Here is an 18111-nt window from a genome sequence, read left to right as displayed (position 1 = left end):
ACTGTAACTTCAACCAATGGTTTCATATTCTGCTTGCAAATGAGTCTTTTAGGCCTCATCTTTGTGAGGGTTACTAGATTTGAATGAGTCAAGTCAGTTTGAACTTGGCAGCTAAGGCTAGAAAGCTTGGTTAGGAAGCAAACCACACATCTCCCACGTACAGACATACAGTGCTCAGCATAAATGAGTACACCCCCTTTAAAAAGTAGAAATTTAATCAGTAGCTCAATGAACAAAAGAACACTTTCCAAAATTTTTATTGGTTGAAGCAAAATTGAAATACACCACGCAACAGAAAACTACTACATCTAGTATTTTGTATTACCACCGTGATTTTCAAGGACAGCACCAAGTCTTCTAGGCATGGAGTGAACAAGTTGGCGACATATTGCAACATTATCTTTTTCGATTCTTCAAGAATAACCTCTTTTAGAGAGTGGATGCTGGTTGGAGAGTGATGCTCAACTTGTCGCTTCAGAATTTCCCACAGGTGTTCGATTAGGTTCAGATCAGGAGACATACTTGGCCACTCAAACACCTTCACCCTGTTCTTCCTCAGAAAAGCAACAGAAGCTTTGGATGTGTGTTTTGGATCATTGTTGTGTTGGAAAACTGCACGATGGGCTTTTCTTTGTTAAGTAATTCCCTTATATCATCACCTGTTTGCTGGGCACCTCTTAAATGAATCATTAGACTCACCTGTGGTTGAATGCCTGTTCATTCGAATTTTGTAGTCTTAAGTGTGGCTTTTCTCCTAAGACTAATTGGGGTGTGTTCATTTTTGCCACATGGGCTTGAATTAATTTGTTAGGAAAATCACTTTTTTTGTCTGTGCAAATTCACAAATCTTGTTCGCATTCAATGGCCCACATTTGTGGGAGAATTTTGTAGTATAGTATCTCATAGAAATGTTGATTGTGAAAGGAAACTAAAGGTTTTCTGACAAATGTAGTGGGGTGTACTCATTTATGCTAAGCACTGTATATCTGCTAATTAGTGCTAAGTGATGGACAATATACTCAGAAAAACGGAGGCCTGTACCACACAGCAAGCCATTGTCAATTAATTTCATTAAAAATTCAAGACAGACTGACAGAACACAGTTGAGTGGTTCAGTTCAGTGACTCAGTGAGGCCTTGCAGATGGCTGTCAGCCAGCCTGTCAGTGAAAGCATACACTTTATTAAAGGAAATTTAGAACCACTAGCAAGAAATTTAATGCAGAAGTATAATCATTTAAAGTAGAAATATTAAACTGTGATAGTATAAAAATGTAACTGAACATTAAAGATTCCAAAAATGCTACGTACCAAAATAATATTACGTTTTAGATGACAATTGTAGGTGCCCATGTTAAACAAATGCTAACTTTTCTGTTAATGAGCTCAGTGTTTGTCAGTAATCCCTGTGAGCCAAAACTACCTTTAAAGCTGAGGAGCTGCTTTTTTTATTCTTTTTTTTTCTACTTTGGCTGAGTCCAAGAATACAAGTATGCTCCTGGAAATGAGGACAGCAGATGCACTTTGAAACTGAAAAGACAAGCGACACCCACTGAACCAAGAACAAACACACTGGTTTAATCTTGCATATTCAGAGCTATAAATTTATTTGCATTCGGTTACAGTATGTTTCATTGGCATTTCAGAAAATAAGTCAGCCTTCAGTTAAAACATAGATGTATATTTATTGATATGTATATATGTGTGCATGTGTGCGCAAGTATAACTGATTCCAACAAATCAGTAACGGTAACATTCACAACAAGTATTTCTATAGCTCAAAGTTTAAAACAGCAATATTTAAAGGGACAGTCCCCTCTAAAAATCAAGTGTGCATATTTTCACATATTTAACCTGGACTGTAGCAGTCATCTAGATTATTTTGGTGTGGGTTTCCAAGTTTTAGAAATGTGACATTACTGAGAATACAGTGGAACCTGGAATCTCAAAAAGTTAATTTGGTATTAACACTCAGCAGCAGGAATTATTTTCCTTCTTCTCTACATCTGCCAATTAAAGGAAGTATTTATACATGTATGTAGTAAATATTCTTTTTTTTTTTTTTTTTAACTGGTGCTTTGAGTCAAATGCCATTTAGTTTCTTTAAATTCAAGAGAAGGGGGAGACGCCTCTACAGCTGATAATCCAGATCAGGAAATGTTTCTACAGACCAAAGCAAAATATGTACATTTCAAAAAGATCTCCAACAAACATTTTGCCATGTTTTAAGTAATCAAGTCAATGTTACGATACATGTATCAAAGTTAAGCAGCATAGTACAGTACAGTAAATGTAAAGCGGAGTGTCAGAGGCACTTGTTGAATCCACATGGTTCAATCAAAACTACACATTTATATATAGTATTTAATCACACTAACAATACCACAAGAGCCTACAAATACAGTAAACAGTGCAAGATTTCTTGAAGGTTTTTGCTGTGACGTCACAATCAACCTTGATAGGAATCGTTGTTTTTCTTATATAAAACTGGAACCTTCCAGAAGGTGGATGGCAGAAAGCAAAAAAAAAAAAAAAATCAGCCACAGCAAAAAAACAAACAAAAAACAAGGTTGTATTATACAGCTTTTCTTTCAAGTCCTCCAGGAGCAACTGAAGTTCATTAAAACACTGAGAAGAGAGAAATCAAAGCTACGAAATCATCTCACCTACCAATAGCACTCACAGTCACAGGGATGGATATTCCAAAAGCAAAGTTAATATTTTAAATAACACAGGAAACATTTAAAATCATGACTAGATCCAGCTTACGTACCTCAGCGATGCTTTCAGGACAGTACGGATTAAGATCATTACCTTACAGCTAAAAACTCTACTTTAAAAGGAGGAACTCCTTTGAAGGCTGTACTGTTTTAAAGAAGAGTGGAAAGGAAATTTAAGTTGTCTGGTCCTGCAGACCTCTACACAGTCACATGCAGTGACTGTGGACGTAGAGCTTCTTTTGACTACTGTCATCTGAGGGGTTGCTCCAACTAGCCATTATCTAACCATAAATTAAGACATTTTTAATGTGTAAGCAGCTGGTCTGGCATCACACCGGTTTTGCCATTGAAATAAAAACTTAGCAGTGTAGGTTCGCACACTGGCATCGAGGATACTCGACTCCAAGTAGTAAGCAGTGCAGGCTGACAGCTCATTTTTCACAGAATAACTACTCAGTCCGAACGTGACCATGGTGCCCTTCAAACAAACACGGCCCGTGGGTTTTGCTAACTCATGTTCCCTTTTCCTTTTCATTACAGTAGCAGTAAAGTGAAGTTGGAGCCGAACCTATTCTTAAGAGTAGGTGTGAGTATTTTTCCTCCCACAGCATTGTAGTGTGTTCAGACCAAGTACAAAGCCAAGCTTTCATGTGCCTCCATTTGGACTATGCAAGACTTGACTTGTGATATTCTTCACATCAGGAGATAGGAACAGAAGTGTCAGATATTTTAATTTCAGTGAAAAGTTGTTGTTTTTATGCTTTGCGGCAAAAGCCATAAAGCATAAACCCAGAGCAGCTGTTAAGTCTTGAAAACACCTTCAAATTGAAAACCACTGGAGGTGAATATTTGTGGGTTGCAAAATAGTTCAAAAACAGTGGTGTGACATGAAACTTTGGTTCGCAATAGCTCTGAACACCACTGTAGTTACTGTAAGTGTGGAGGGGGTCCACTGGGTGGACTCAGTGATATAACTTTGGTCATCGTGGAGTGAATGAGTGGATCCATGTGGTAAAAAAAAAAAACAGTACAAGAATGAGTAATTGTATCTGCAGTGGTTTGTGGATAATCAGGCCTTAACCATTTCCTTGAGTATCACAAACCCTAAAATATTCTTCACCCATCCATCGTGACACAAACATATTTGGTAAAATCTAAGCATTCCATCTTATTTATTTTTACTCATAAAGACTAAAAGAAGAGTAAAATTTCTTTGCTCAACATGATGCCAATTTAAATGTGAGCTTCCATTTTAATGCGTTTGACTGCTGAGGAGTAAATGACAAAACAGCCTCACTGGTAGCATTAGAGAGATCAGTGGTGCAGTGGGGGAAAGGAGAGAACAGTTCCTAAGTTGCTTTTTCAGCTGCAGGTTAAGAAATGCGACAGAAAACCTTACAGTTTCCCAAATCTAAGACTTTTGACTCTTCAGTTCTAAAAGTCATCACCAGACACAGCTTTGTCGAGTCCATTGATCCTTTCAGGCAGCATGCCTTCCTCAATGGCTACCTTGGATGCTTGGACCTAAAAGACAGATGAGCAGATAACACTGATGCTGACCTCCATCCACACGAGAACAGTACTGCAGAAAATCCTTTTAAGGTGTAATTCCAAATAAAAGACAATAATATCTTTTCATGTATTATTTCCAATTCATTACCTGGAATGGTTCACTTATTCCAATGATGCACTTCAGAGCGTTACAGTAGTAGCACAGCACGCAGTCTCCTCCCTGCACGGGGATTTCCTCCTTACTTACATAAACCTACAGAAACAAGAACATTTCCATCACCTGAGGCTTACATGCACTTTTGCTCCGGCTCGTGTTCAAACTGCAGTCCCACTCACTGAGACAAGAGTTACCACCTGTATAACCTCCTCGTTGAAGGCCACCTCGTCGTCTTTGACCCACGTGTAGGTGATGTAGTCTGACACGCTGCTGAAACCAACCTGAAAATTCACACAAACATGAAGACTTTCAACTAGCACACTGAACCAGCCAGCAGTGAAACACGTGTTGTCAACCTTATAGAGGCCGATCCAGTCCCAAGTACTGGAGGGGAATGGCTGCAGAGGGCTGTAGACCACCATGGCATCAATATCTGCGCTCCAGTCGCCCTCTGCCCGCAGACGCACCAGAGGAGTCTCGTACATCTTCCTCAGCTGTAGGCACGCACAAATCAACAGTCCAAGTTAGAAACCACATTCTGTACAAGAGGAACCACACAGCTATGGAGACTTTCAAAAGAGGGATAAGAGAGTCACACTATCATGACAAAATCTATGATGGATAGTTAGAGGAGATTGCATCAATATTGAAGTCACATTCACTTTGTCAGAAGAGTGTGAAGCCAAAGCATCTAAAACCCGTTTTGCATGTAAGCAGGGGGCGACTCGTCTGCATACAAAAACACTTTTTCAGTTGTACGAATGTCTATGGGAAAAAATGACCTGTCAAGTTAAGTTACAAGTACAATAAAGAATTTTCAGATAAGTTTATAGTCTCAAGTGCTTTCAGTTACAATATATTTCCACGGTAATCATTAGAACTCCCAAAAAAAGAGGACTGCTAAGGAACCATATTCATTTCCAGTGTTGGGAAGGTTACTTTTAAAATGTATTCCAATACAGATTACAGATTACATGCTCCAAAATGTATTTTGTAACGTATTCCGTTACATTACTCAATGAGAGTAACGTATTCAGAATACTTTGGATTACTTGATATATTATCATGCTTTTTACAACTACATGAATATGCTATTGCTGTGTGATTTATTATGATTACTGAAGGATAATCGTCGTACCAATACCAACTAGATTTTTAAATCTTAATATAAAATGAGTAACAGTAGGGTGGACATTAGGTAAGGCTGCGCTTTTTTGCAGCGATCTTGTATAGAAAACTATTCTACGCATTTATAAAACAGGTGCGCGGCTCTGAACCGTAGTAAAGGGACCTCTGGCTAATACGTCGGGTTCTTGTCGGGCTCGTAACCGAAAACTAGTTTTACTTTGTTGTCTGGGTCAACTTTGCTAGCGAGAGACAGAGAGAGCCGTTGAAAGGCTGCTTCAAAGGAACTTATTGTTTTGGAGGAAAACACAGTGTACAGTCGAGTCTTAATAGCTTACTTACAACTAGGCTAGTTAGGCACTCTTTTTGGCTGCAGTTATTATTATTATATTTAGATGCTTCCATTTCCGGTTTCTGGTTGGTGACAACTCGCACTCTTCAACTCTCCTTTTTCTCCCTCCTCGCGCTCACAGACATAACGGGTACAGCAGTCCATTCCCCCTGCAGCATGGACTACACTGCCCATGAGGCTACATTCTTTAGAGCTGTACCTGTAACACTCTGCCTATTGCCTTCATATTAAATAATTTTTTTTTGAATAATAAATTTTACATATATTTCTTCACGTCATTATGTGAACCGCAAGTACAGGTGACACAGGCCGAGAGATTAAGACACAGGCATTAGAGCCTCTTAATGCGTGATTTGTTTGGGTTTCCACCGGAGTGGAATGACCACAAATAGAGAGGGCGTAACCTAAGATCAAACAGAAAAAGACTGCCGCGTACTCCATTTATTTCAACAAACTGTATTCTGAACACCACCCTTTGAAACGGTACCTGTAGTGGAATACAGTTACTCAGATTTTGTATTTTAAATATGCAACGTCGACATGTATTCAGTTACTGGTCCTTTAAAAATGAATTTTTGTTTTTAGTTTGATATTTCAAAATATCAGCTTAATGTAATAACTGCAGCTACCTCCACACTGAGCAGTAAGTGATGTTTCCCATCACATCCTGCATGCTCACTTTTAGTGGGACGCTATGATAAAGATGATGATTTACATCATCTCCAAAAGCGTCGACAATAAATACACAACACAATCAACTGATGACCTGCATCAATAATTCAGGTCATAAACAAATGACTGAAAGGTGACTGACTGCATCTGGATAATCACAGTTTCCAGTTTCTCACCTCCAGTGTGAAGATACCAATGACAGGCTTGTGGTCACTGATGCTGTACTCCATCATGCTGGTGTACACGTCCTGTCTGATTTTCAGGGGATACTCCATGTCCTCTTCCAGCTGCTTGAGCTTCTTTGCATCTAGCCCAACTTTGTTTTCATTTTCCTCATCCGGGGGCAGGGCTTTGGGTCGGAGTCGCCACAGAATCCTGTCAGTCCAGGCAGGTTTACGCTTCTTAGCACTGGACAGGTAGTTATAGATGACAGATGGACAGAGAGCAGAGGCCGGTTTGAGTTGTCAGACAAAGTCAAGTGTTTAAAGCAAGAACCTGCGTTGGTATGAGGCACATGCCTGGCTGAAGTGCCTTATACCAATACGATGTGGGGCTGGGGAGAATAAAAGGTTCAGGCAGCAAATGACATGCCAGGACCTCAGTGACGGGGTAACTGGAAAGTATTTCACAGGTACAAGAAAACCAGCATACTGATGTATTCTTTGAACTGCTGTTTGTTAAGAATACTTGGAAAACCTGTTTTATAATGCATGTTGTATACAGCACTTTGAGTACTCCGGGAGAGTAGAAAGCGCTATATAAGAATCAGTCCATTTACCTTTTATTTACAGTACAATGTTTAAGGCCATCACTGTCACCAAAGGACCGCCAGGTATCAGTTTGAAAATGCCTATTTTTACCCCTCATCCTCCTCCCTTACCAAACACACACCTCTGGCCATCACCCAGAACCCCACACCCCCACCCCATCATACATAGTGCCAGCTCTGACTGGAACCCCGTTATAATCAAACACACTCTATTATCCACAATGGTAGTACCGTATTAGCATGACATGCATTTACAGCCATCCATGTTAGGCACATCATATTTATATGACACATTCTGAAAGCTAATGCTGTAGGTTAAATTTGCATCAGTGTAGACATGATACATAAAGGTACCCTGTGTTGTTTTTTTTTATATATATATATATATATATATATATATATATATATATCTCATTTGACAAACAGGAACTTATGCTAGCTAAAACTACAACTAAAACTTTGCTCTGATGTGCCCGTAGAGATCAAAGCATCCACAGTGTACCTTTAACAGCTGCCATAATGTGAGCGCAGATGAAAATCTGTAGCACCAACAAGCATTTCGGTCTTTGATTTGCAAACACAACCATAGGGTTTGTCTTTCTTAGACTGTTCAGCCCCTTTCAGACACACTGCTGGCTAATAAATCCGTTAAAGTGACGGCTCTCTTTCACACAGGAGTAACTCTTACATTAATGTTACTCATCAGACTTTAATTAAGTGGTCTAATAACACTTATCCAGCTGTGCTATATCCAACATCGGGCAGTACATCAACGGACGTCATTTCTCGATTTCTGACCAAGGTGCTTATACTTTGGTAGACACTTGGACACTTGCACATGTCACATCCTGCATGTAGTATTAAGAATCCCTCCACACTTTATAAACTTTAATAAAATGTACCCTTTAAAAACAGCTAAAGCTGAACTGAAGTACACAGCATTAATTAACAGTAATTAATGAAGTGTTGCCTAAGAAAAACACATCCAACTGTCCTGCTTTGGATAAGTTGGTGATGGTTTCTGGTGCTGTGTGACACTCCAGGTATGTGATAAAATCAGAGGAAAGCCTCCCACAATTAGCTCAACAAGCTACACACATTACAAATCTGATCTGTCGTTGACTCAAACTTAGTCACAGTGAAGACTTTCCCACTGTATTTGATGTGTAATAAATACTAAATGTAGAGAAAAGTAAATGTTTCGTGTTTTTTGCAGAGGTCTGTGTGCCTCTCCAAAAACCAGAGCTATACTAACAATGTGTTTCACACTCTGATTTAATTATTGGCCAGTGCTTGCATTGAAATGTTTACTGTGTATTGCTGTTTTGATAGACAGGAGCATATTAAGCTATCTGTGATATTAGTTTGTCCAAAGATCATGAGCTAGAAACTACAAGCAGGCGTGTCAAACCGTTTTGTTTTGTTTTTCTCGTGTTATTGCTGATCGGGACTTTCACCAGAACAATCATGACTTTTAGTGTACTGAGGAAGTGGAGATGCCGGACAAACACGTGCAACAGAAATTTCTTTGCAAGCCCATCCAGCTGATGTGACTGCATTCATGACCCACATCGTCAGATCGCTGTCCCAACTTTTAGAGAAACATGGGCCGTGTGCTCTTTAAGACACGAAGCGCAGGAAAGGAGCACATTTCTGAAAGGAGCCTGAACACCTGTGTGTTTGTTTAATGTGCAGCATGTTACAGATAAACATAATCGTCAGTAAGCCTTTGAACACATGAGTGACATTTTAACTTACCACATTAAAAACAAAAACATGACACTACTTTTACTGCCGTGTTAAAAGTAGCGTGTACACACATAGTGAAGCTCGGTTATGTGAACTACGTGCTAGATGTGGACAAATGGATTCTGAACTCTTACTTAAAGCCAAACCATGTGTTGTAGAGTCTGTAAAGTTGGAAAGAGGTACAGATAAAAACATATACAGCATACTGTGAGCAAAGAGAAAGGTGAGTATGATTCATGGTTTTTATGGTGATGTTTTCTTGTGTGTTACCTGGTGTCATAAGTATCAGAGCTACGGTCAAACTTATATGTCGGCTGAAAGTCCAGAGGCCCCTCCTCAAACTCCTGCAACACCTGCTCCTTCTGCTTCATCATGATCAGCTGAAAACAACAACACACATGTTTCATAGTCACATTACTGAGGCTGCTATGTGGGATGGAGGATCAGGACCTGTGAGACTCTTTAAAGGGCCACACCTGGTCTTTGCTCCACAGCAGGCTGTAGTTCTGCTTGTCGATGCAGGTGCGGACAAAGTGCATGCCGTGGTCCTGAATTCGGAAGTTGAGATCTCCAAACCAGAAAACCAATCTTGACCAGGAGAGGGGCAAAAGAGACAGAGAAGGAGGACGGTGACACATGAAAGAATAATGAAGAAGTGACTTTGGTGAGATATGTGAAGCTTCAACATCATTTCTTATCCCAAACATTCAGGTGAATCACAGTTTGTATCATGTGCGTCTTCTCACCTGTGATCAACAATAGCTGGAGCTCTTTTACAGTCAAAGCTCTGCATGTCCATGATATACTCAAACTCATCCACCCTCTCTGAGGCATAGTTCATATGAGCAGCCAAGTGGCAGTTAAGGAAGCAGAGCGTGTGGCCATAGAAAGATAATCGGATGGAGACGCCGCCTTTATTACCCTGAGAGTGAAACAGGGTTGAGAAAAGAGAAAAAACAGTGAATGTGTTGAACTAGACTCCATACTCTGTTCAGTTTTTAAAGCTGCGAGAGACACAACTCCTCCATCAGCTGGTGACCCTCATGTAATAAATGCAGAAGCCCTCTTGAAGACCAAACAAAAATACTGGAGTTCACAAAGTGGGATCTGGTTTCACATATGTTCCTACATGTTACTCCATTCCTCATTTCAAGGAGAAGTGTGCTAGTTTTACACATTAGAGGGTGTTTACACATGTGAAACAGAAAACCAGCTCCAACGATGACGGTGAAAGGAGTACACAAACCAACATCCACCGTTTATATACAGTCTATAAAGGGGCCAGCACTACTTCTCTTGGAAGTGTGAGCTTTGCTTAACCCTTTAAGACCTACCATAGAACCAAGTCCGCCAGAGCTTATATTATATTTTTACATGCTGTGGAGCCATTTTTGGGAGCATTTCAAGTTGCTATACATCAATACAACCATTACAGCCCAAATTTTAATAACATGTATGCATTAAGTGCATAGTAATTACATAAATTGCAAAAAAGTGCAATAAACTACAAAAAAATTGAAAATCGTTTTTGTTTTTTTAACATATATTTCTAGTTAGAGAAATTTAAGAGGCTTATCCCTCAAAACTGTAAATACAAAAAAGTTGCACAAACTAGTTTTCCACCACAGGAAATTTATTTTAAGTGTCTTCATAGTTTTATTTTTGAAATACACCAATTTTCATATACTGCAGGAAAAACGAAAATAAATATTATAATGCAAATTTGCAAAATAACAGCATATGCATCAAAACAAACTATTTCAAGCAGTGCAATATGAGTCCTCAGCATCCCAGAAACGACACAGAAAGTCATGAACTCAAACATAACTTTTAAAAACACCAGTATAGGCTCATAAGGCCCCGATCGTAAAAAGCTACATTTCCGCAAAATGACGTCACTTCCGGTTTCGGGCAGCTCATGGCGGACATGCGACAGTTCACGCTGATGGACTAGGAAGTGTTACAAACAGCTGATCGGATCGGCAAAGCGTGTTTCTGGAATATTATGTTTTTGTTGCTGCAAGCGCTTTTTATGCAATTTTTGCGAAGCTATATGTGGAAGGAAACTGTGACCTAGGACAAGCTGATGGCATAAGATGTAAGTGCATCTCCTCCGGCTTCATATGCAAAAAAATTTATTGCGCTAGCTTACGTGGTTGCAGTGCTACCGAGATTTAAAAATAGTTACGCAAAATGGAGCGTGTCCGCTCCGACCGGCTTTAAAGGGTTAATGATGATGATCAAGTTCATCCATCTGAAAGGAGACAGCTCCTCTGAGCTGACCAAAAATCTGAATTCAAGGTCAGTATCTGTGGGTGGGATTTGTGACACTACGATAAGCTGTGACTGATTTAGGCTTTCCTTAAACAGGCATCCAACACAAATAGGAAGGAAAGGAAGGAGGAAACCTGAAGTCTGCACTTGTTCACAATGAGGACAGACTTAAAGAAGACATCCTAAATCCACTAATTAAGAATTTTGGCGGCAGAGGCTTGTTTTGAATAATAGTTTTTCCCAAAGTACTAGAATGTTTTGCTTTTAAATAATAATTTTAATACACCTTTAAACAAATAACCAAACAGAGATGAGTAGTATCTAAAACCTGAGGGGACCAATGCATGCACCAGATTTTTAAAATAATAATAATAAAATAAAAATTAAAAAAAAACACAACAATGCAGCTAAGGGCTGTTCGATATTGGATGACGATATACATCTATCGTTTCATATTATGCTATCGTTTGTTTTGTGGTGTCGCAAAATAAGCTGTTTATGGCAATGTTTTCTCATCGTTTTCATGGTCACTGTAGTGGCCATGTATTAATTTCTTAAAGTTCTCTGTTTCTCTTTTATTTAAAATAACCACATTACAGACAGACAAGCAGCTGTTTTTACGTGTACTTTCGTTAGCAACAACGACGGTAAAACCATTGTGTAGCTCCACTGTCTGCTTGTTTATTTTCCACATAAACCTTTCACAATAAAGCTCAAGATCCTGTTGAGACTTTTCAAAATAACTGAAATGATATGCATTATTCTCAAACATCTAATTTCTGAATATGCATCCAACAAATTACCTCAAATAAAAACATGAAGTAACTATAAATGGCGCTTACAGTCACCACATGAATGCAGGCACAGAGAATACCAGCATGGCCAGTGAAGATGGGGCATAACCAGTTAGCTCCAAACAGAAGGACTAGTCAAGGACCTTATTCCAAAACAAGGGCTACCTCTGTAGCATGGACAGGGTTTGGTTATGACACAGACCAGAAAACTGTATTATGAAAAATTGTGCTGCAAACCAGTCCCCACCACAGACTCAAACACGACAATCCTCTTCTAACACCTACGGCCAACTACACAAGAATCCCGTGAAAGAGTGCAGAGAGAGTTTACGGATGAGAAGCAAAAAAGAGCTGTCAGGTGCTCAAAATAAACGTTAGAACAGGCTTTTCCCCGCAGCACGCCATGTACTAATTACTCACAAAGAAAATGCTCTATTTTACGATATATATCGTTATTGGGATAAGAAATGTTTATATCGGGAAATGAGATTTTGGTCATATCGCACAACCCTAACACATCTGATTGATTTAGATCACCCCCCCCCTTTTTTTTTTTTACACATCTGAATTTTTTCTAAAAGTGAAATAATAAAGCAGTTCAGCATTTCTCACCCAGTAACCAAAGAGGCCTGTGCGTGTGTACGTCGCCTGGACGTCTCTGATGAAGGGGACGTGCTCCAGCTTGGAGAAGAAGAGCAGCAGCAGGCCCTGCATTCTTATGGACGACACCTGAAACACACACAGCACAAACTGTGTCCTCCTGACCCTGTGAAAGTGTGCATCCACTGTATGGCATGCGTGGGAGTTTTCTAAGGTTTTTTACCTTGATGTACTTCTGTGGCGCTAAAAGCGACATCAATAGATAACTCCACGGGTCATCGAACACAGCATCTGACACAAACCTCAACGGGCCAGAGTACACTTCCTGCAGACTAACACACACACACAAATCTGATTGTAAATCGGCCCCTTATCCACTTATACAGATGCATTGTGCATCACATCACCTACCCAATGACGTAAAGGTCAGGGCTCTTTGGAGAGTTCAGGTGGAGAAGTGTGGTCACATCGTCTGGAGGATCAGCTGTAGCCACATTCCACGTTACCATGTGCAACCTGTGGGCACAGAAGAGGAAATTACAAACAGTCTGAAGTAAACAACTAGATCAGAGGTAGGCAACACCAAGCCTCAAGTGCCAGTGTCCTGCAGGTTTTAGATGTGTCCTTGATCCAACACAGCTGATTCAAATTGCTAAATTACCTCCTCAACATGTCTTGAAGTTCTCCAGAGGCCTGCTAATAAAAATCCTAATTTGACCCAGGGTGATATTGAAAACCTGCAGGACACCAGCACTTGAGGCCTGGAGTTGCCTACCCCTGAACTAGATATCAGGTACAACATTCAACCTTTAAAACAAACGAGACCATCTTAAATTATGGCTTAATTTTTCCAGGTATGAAAATCAGATGACCTGAATTATGACCTCAATAAACTCTTTCCTGGTCCCTTTTGGGTCTCAATAACAAATTTCAAATCTTCTTTAAGACAACACAATGTTCACTTTGTATATTATGCTCCCCATTAGAGTCACAGGAGCACTAAAGCATTATATACTTTGGGGCGAGACTGCATCCTAAAATATACCATGTAATTGACAGGTCACTACAATAAAACATGTGACACTAGATGATACAAATACATGTGGCTTCAGCAGCTAAACACTCAGCCCAAGGCTTCACAGATGGGACTTGGGATGGCTGCGTCCATGATGTACACGCATTCAGCTGCAGCATATCATTTAAGCTTCACAATCAAAGTCCTTTCAGCTTATCTCGAACCAAAGACGAGCCCGTAACACAGGTTTAAAAGCTGCCACAATAGCACCATTGTGCAATTACCGTAAGCAGGCCAGGCTGATGCAGTTGACACATAATCAGATCAGTCATCCTTGAACCCAAACTTGCAACATTCATAACATGGAATAATATTTTCACACTTACTTAAGTGTAAGTAATAAAAGCATATGAATTAAATTTAAAAGACTGCATTTTCTTGGATGGTTTCACTCAGCAAGGGTCTTGTGTTGGTCTCTGGTCACTGCCTGAAGCCAGACAACAAGTACAGGTCATGTTGCAATGGGATCACGCCAGCCACAATGAGTTCTCAGTGTTGCTTTCTGCAATACTAAAATGTGTCCACAGTGAGACAAGAAAGTCCTCTCCGTTCAGAAGCATTAAAGGACAGCGAGGGAACACTCCTGAATTACAATATACGAGGATGTTTTGGTAGAAGATGTAGAAATATAAACACAAAAATCAAGTAATATTAATGATTTCTAATACTCTAATTGGTCACAAACTTATTAAGCAGTTTAAAAAACAACAACATATTTGACTTTGATGCTCTTCTCATATCCCAGATAAATCCCACAGAAATTTAGATAATTTAAAGTTAAATGCTCAGATAAATCCATGGAGGCATTTCAAAATGACTGCTGAGTTTCAATACAGCAGCTGTCTCTAAAACCACATTTTAGCATACTGACGCACAACAGGGAAAGACAAGGTAAGATCAATACAAGCTACACTACTGCAACAAGTACAAACTCATTAAAGCGATAAAATCTCCAGCTTCAAACATCAACAGAGGCGGCTGAGCAGTCAGTATCAGTCTCCACCTGAAGCTGTCCTTCTTCGGCTTGTTGGCTCTCTTGCCGCAGACGAGGAAGGCGTAATCCAGGGTCTTGACCACCTTCTCGTGCAGCTCGTTTTTGGGGTTCAAGTCCTCGACGCAGGTCATCAGCTGGTGAAGCCGATGGAGCAGGGCCAGTTTGCTGCCCGTTGACTGTGTGGAAACGCTTTCGGTGCGTTTACGCTCTATGCTGCCCAACAGCCGAGTAATTTCATCCATCCTGGTCCAAAACTGCGAGGCCTGCTTGAGGTCTCAATTGGTGATGGAAGATGTTGGAAGTAACAAAATAGAAATGTAAAAAGGGAATCGAATGAGCCACAGTCCTCCTTCTGCAAAATCAAACCACTGAGTGACGTGGCATCTAAACCTCCGGCTCAGGGGTTTAGGTGCTCCAGAGTTGAACAGAGTGATTAGAGAATTGGTTCATTTGCCCACAATTTGTCTTTGTGTTCTGAAAACTATTTATAATCTCATTGTTAAATGTCTAAAGGTTAGTCCTATTAAACATTGGGAAATCAACTAGCATGGGTGATTGGAAACACGTCCCTTTTCATTCAGCAAGCCGTCAGGCTGTCCTTTCCTTGGGCAGAACACCAGCAACACATTGCTTTTTCCCCCCTCAAATCCGCATTAGGTATGTATTGTTGGGCAACCTAATCCACCTGCCAGAATGCAGTGACATTTGTTCACTGGCAAACAGCGGACTGTGTCTGGTCTTGGAGCACATTTAACCCAAATGGGACAAACATACGTGCTTCTAGAAAAGGCTGAAAGTCCTGAGAGCAACACCAGGCAGCCAGAATATCACAAGCCTTACATTAGCTAATGTGGAAATGCATCACACAGTAAGAAAGGCAGGACAAACACAGCTCAGCGGGGGGGAAAGGAAAGGAATACGTCTTTTAACCAGCTTTACCACTAAACTTGGTGATGTCATGTTGGTGCAACAAAAGGAGAAGCTCAACTGGCTAAAACAACACCACAACACACAAGACAGAAATGCCTTATCAGTGGGGAAAAAAAAAAAGAAGACATGTGGGAAAAGGGCTGGAGCTGAAGTACAATATAGTGAGAACAGCAAGAAAATGTTCTGTTGTTTCTTAATATAAATAAGCCAACCAACTTGGGCACTGCAAGACTGAGTTCCTACAAAAAGTAGATCACTGCTGTTGCAGCACAACAGCATTTTCCTGCTTTCAAATTATTCAAGTTGAAAGGTGAAATATTTCTTCTCTATTTGTTTGTTTTTGGATGTCTGATATCTAATGTTAAAGACTTTTCACCAAAACTGACTAAAAACCACAGGACTAGAAAAATCAAGCAAGTAAGAAAAACAAACAAACAAACAAACCACAAGTACGTCCTGTTCTGAGACTTGAGTTGAGTAAATCATACAGACCATTAATAAAATATGGAAAAGTCCACTAAAAATACACCACAGACATGATGGAGAGGTTTAGCTGAGTACATTAGGTGGTGTGTGATCTTCGCTAACTTTAAGATCAATCACCATAGCTGTGGACACCATGGACCCCACGCGTAGTTACATTTTCTAGAGAATTGTTGTTTAACTGCCCAGTTTACTTTGTTTGGTTTCACAGGGGTTTCCAGTTATGATGTAGCTACAGTGCAAATTTACAGCTAAAGCATAAATTCCCAGTAAAGCTTAAACCATCCAAACAGCTGAATTACAATTTACCTTTATCCCGTGAGTTGGTATGAATTGAGACATAAGCTTTTGAAGCCAGGAACTGGAGTTTATGTACCCGGAGGCTTCATCTGTCTATATGCACCTCATCCGTGCTCTACTTTCAAGTCATACTGAATGCATGAATTTAATTTTCTAAATTACTGTCCACGCTTCACTTAACTAGACCCCTGATTTTTTATTTTTTTTATAAATATGCCGACTGTGACTTTAGGAGCTTTTTAAAAGGATTTTTTGATACGCAAGCCCGTACTCCATTAAGTTGCGTGAACCTCTAATGTGTTAATTTGCACTAGCAAATTAACACATTTATAAAGTGTTGGGGTGAGACTAGTGTCTCACCCCAACACTTTATAAATTCAAATGATCGGCAAAGCTTGCTAGTTACCTGATAACCTAAAGCCTTTTCTAATACAGTCACTTCTGGCTCCCAGAGAAACACAAAGCTAACACCGACCCGGTCACAGTGACTCTGTTCATCTTTCACATCCATGCACCAACCTGAAGCCTTCCTCCTCCTTCTCCCCGAGGTCTAACTGCTGACTTTCCAGTGGCTCTTCACTGTCCTCCATCGGGTCCACACCTGGCAGGCAAAGAGGCAAATTCAGTCAAATCAACTTCATTAAGCTCACGTCGCCACGAAATGAAAGGACAAACTAAAGTAAAAGTACAACTCTTATGCATAGTTGTTAGCTGACAACGCTAACTCACAAAGTTTTCATGTAAGGACTGAGGTTTAACTAACCTGAGTAGGGCACATTTTCCACCCCCGGCTTGTGCATATTCTTTTCTACCAAGTTTGTAGCATTTATTTACACCCAGCTAACATCTTACAGCCATTCACTACCGTGGTGCTGCATCTGATAAACACAGCGCTAGCTACACTGCGCAGTTAGCGAAACCAAGCGTCTTGCTTTTTCACATTCAACAGCAAACACTTTAATCAATAATTATGCCCGATAATGATTTATCGTACGCTACCTTTTATGCGTTAGTAGTATTTGTGAATGTTGTTTTATCTATTTGCAGGAAGCTGTACAGTACATCAATAATCCAGCCTGCGGGCTCACTAATAGGGAAAATAGGGAAGTTGATTACTTTCAAAATAAAAGCACGAACAAGATAAGGCACAAGGACTTAGTTACAAGTAAGACACACGACTGGCACACAAAACCGGGAAAATGCCTGTTAATTGAGACTGGAAGTTGGCTAGTTTAAAAGAAAAACGCTAGAGTTAATTGTTTGTACACCAAATCTATTTCAATCTAAACTGCCAGTATATAATATAATCATACGCGAGTAAAAATGTAAGTTTACTCAAAAAAGTTCTGCAAAGAACACAAAATAATGCTAAAAAAAAAACAAAAAACAACTAAATACTATTTCTGTTAAAGCATGAGGAATCAGACTCCTGTCTTCAACAATATTAAATGCCAGTAATCAAGACTTGACTTCTGCCAAGTATTTTAAAGCTTTAAAAAAAAAAAAAAAAAAAATTAGTTTCAAAACGCACATGTGAATATTTTTCTCCAGGGCACTGACAGCCCATTTCCTTTTTTGTGGCACCCAAATGTGTCACAGAAAATAAA

At 39.9% G+C, this 18111-nt stretch overlaps 1 protein-coding gene across 6 annotated transcripts; it reads right to left on the bottom strand.

Moving 5' to 3' along the window:
* Positions 1-1588: 1588 nt before the first annotated feature.
* inpp5ka (inositol polyphosphate-5-phosphatase Ka) lies at positions 1589-17736 on the bottom strand. 6 transcript variants are annotated; one of them, XM_005738321.1, is made up of 12 exons: positions 17504-17736; positions 17024-17105; positions 13134-13238; positions 12946-13054; positions 12735-12851; positions 9801-9976; positions 9531-9642; positions 9325-9434; positions 6713-6944; positions 4567-4881; positions 4379-4483; positions 1589-4242 (listed from the first exon to the last, which is right to left on the bottom strand). In XM_005738321.1, exons 2-12 carry the CDS (start codon positions 17092-17094, stop codon positions 4153-4155), a joined length of 1542 nt encoding a protein of 513 aa, XP_005738378.1. In that variant the 5' UTR covers positions 17095-17105; positions 17504-17736; the 3' UTR covers positions 1589-4152. The 6 variants fall into 6 exon arrangements, with proteins under 6 accessions (XP_005738378.1, XP_005738377.1, XP_005738375.1 ...); XM_005738320.1 differs by lacking the exon at positions 17504-17736 and adding an exon at positions 17268-17475; XM_005738318.1 differs by lacking the exons at positions 17024-17105; positions 17504-17736 and adding an exon at positions 14801-15204 and having other exon boundaries at positions 4567-4668; positions 4744-4881.
* Between the last annotated feature and the right edge of the window lie 375 nt (positions 17737-18111).

Source organism: Pundamilia nyererei, unplaced genomic scaffold, assembly GCF_000239375.1.
Source record: "Pundamilia nyererei isolate P.nyererei 1_Seehausen unplaced genomic scaffold, PunNye1.0 scaffold00083, whole genome shotgun sequence".
NCBI classification, from domain to species: domain Eukaryota; kingdom Metazoa; phylum Chordata; class Actinopteri; order Cichliformes; family Cichlidae; genus Pundamilia; species Pundamilia nyererei.
Note: the sequence above shows the minus strand (reverse complement) of the source record. Positions and strands in the feature narration are given on the sequence as shown.

Excerpts from the sequence above, each read along its gene's own strand:
- inpp5ka (XM_005738316.1), bottom strand. The coding sequence starts at position 15,033 with ATGGATGAAATTACTCGGCTGTTGGGCAGCATAGAGCGTAAACGCACC. Across the intron at positions 13,055-13,133 it reads CCTGACCTTTACGTCATTGG|TCTGCAGGAAGTGTACTCTG; the intron begins GTAGGTGATGTG and ends TGTGTGTGTTAG. Across the intron at positions 9,977-12,734 it reads CAGGCCTCTTTGGTTACTGG|GGTAATAAAGGCGGCGTCTC; the intron begins GTGAGAAATGCT and ends TTTCACTCTCAG.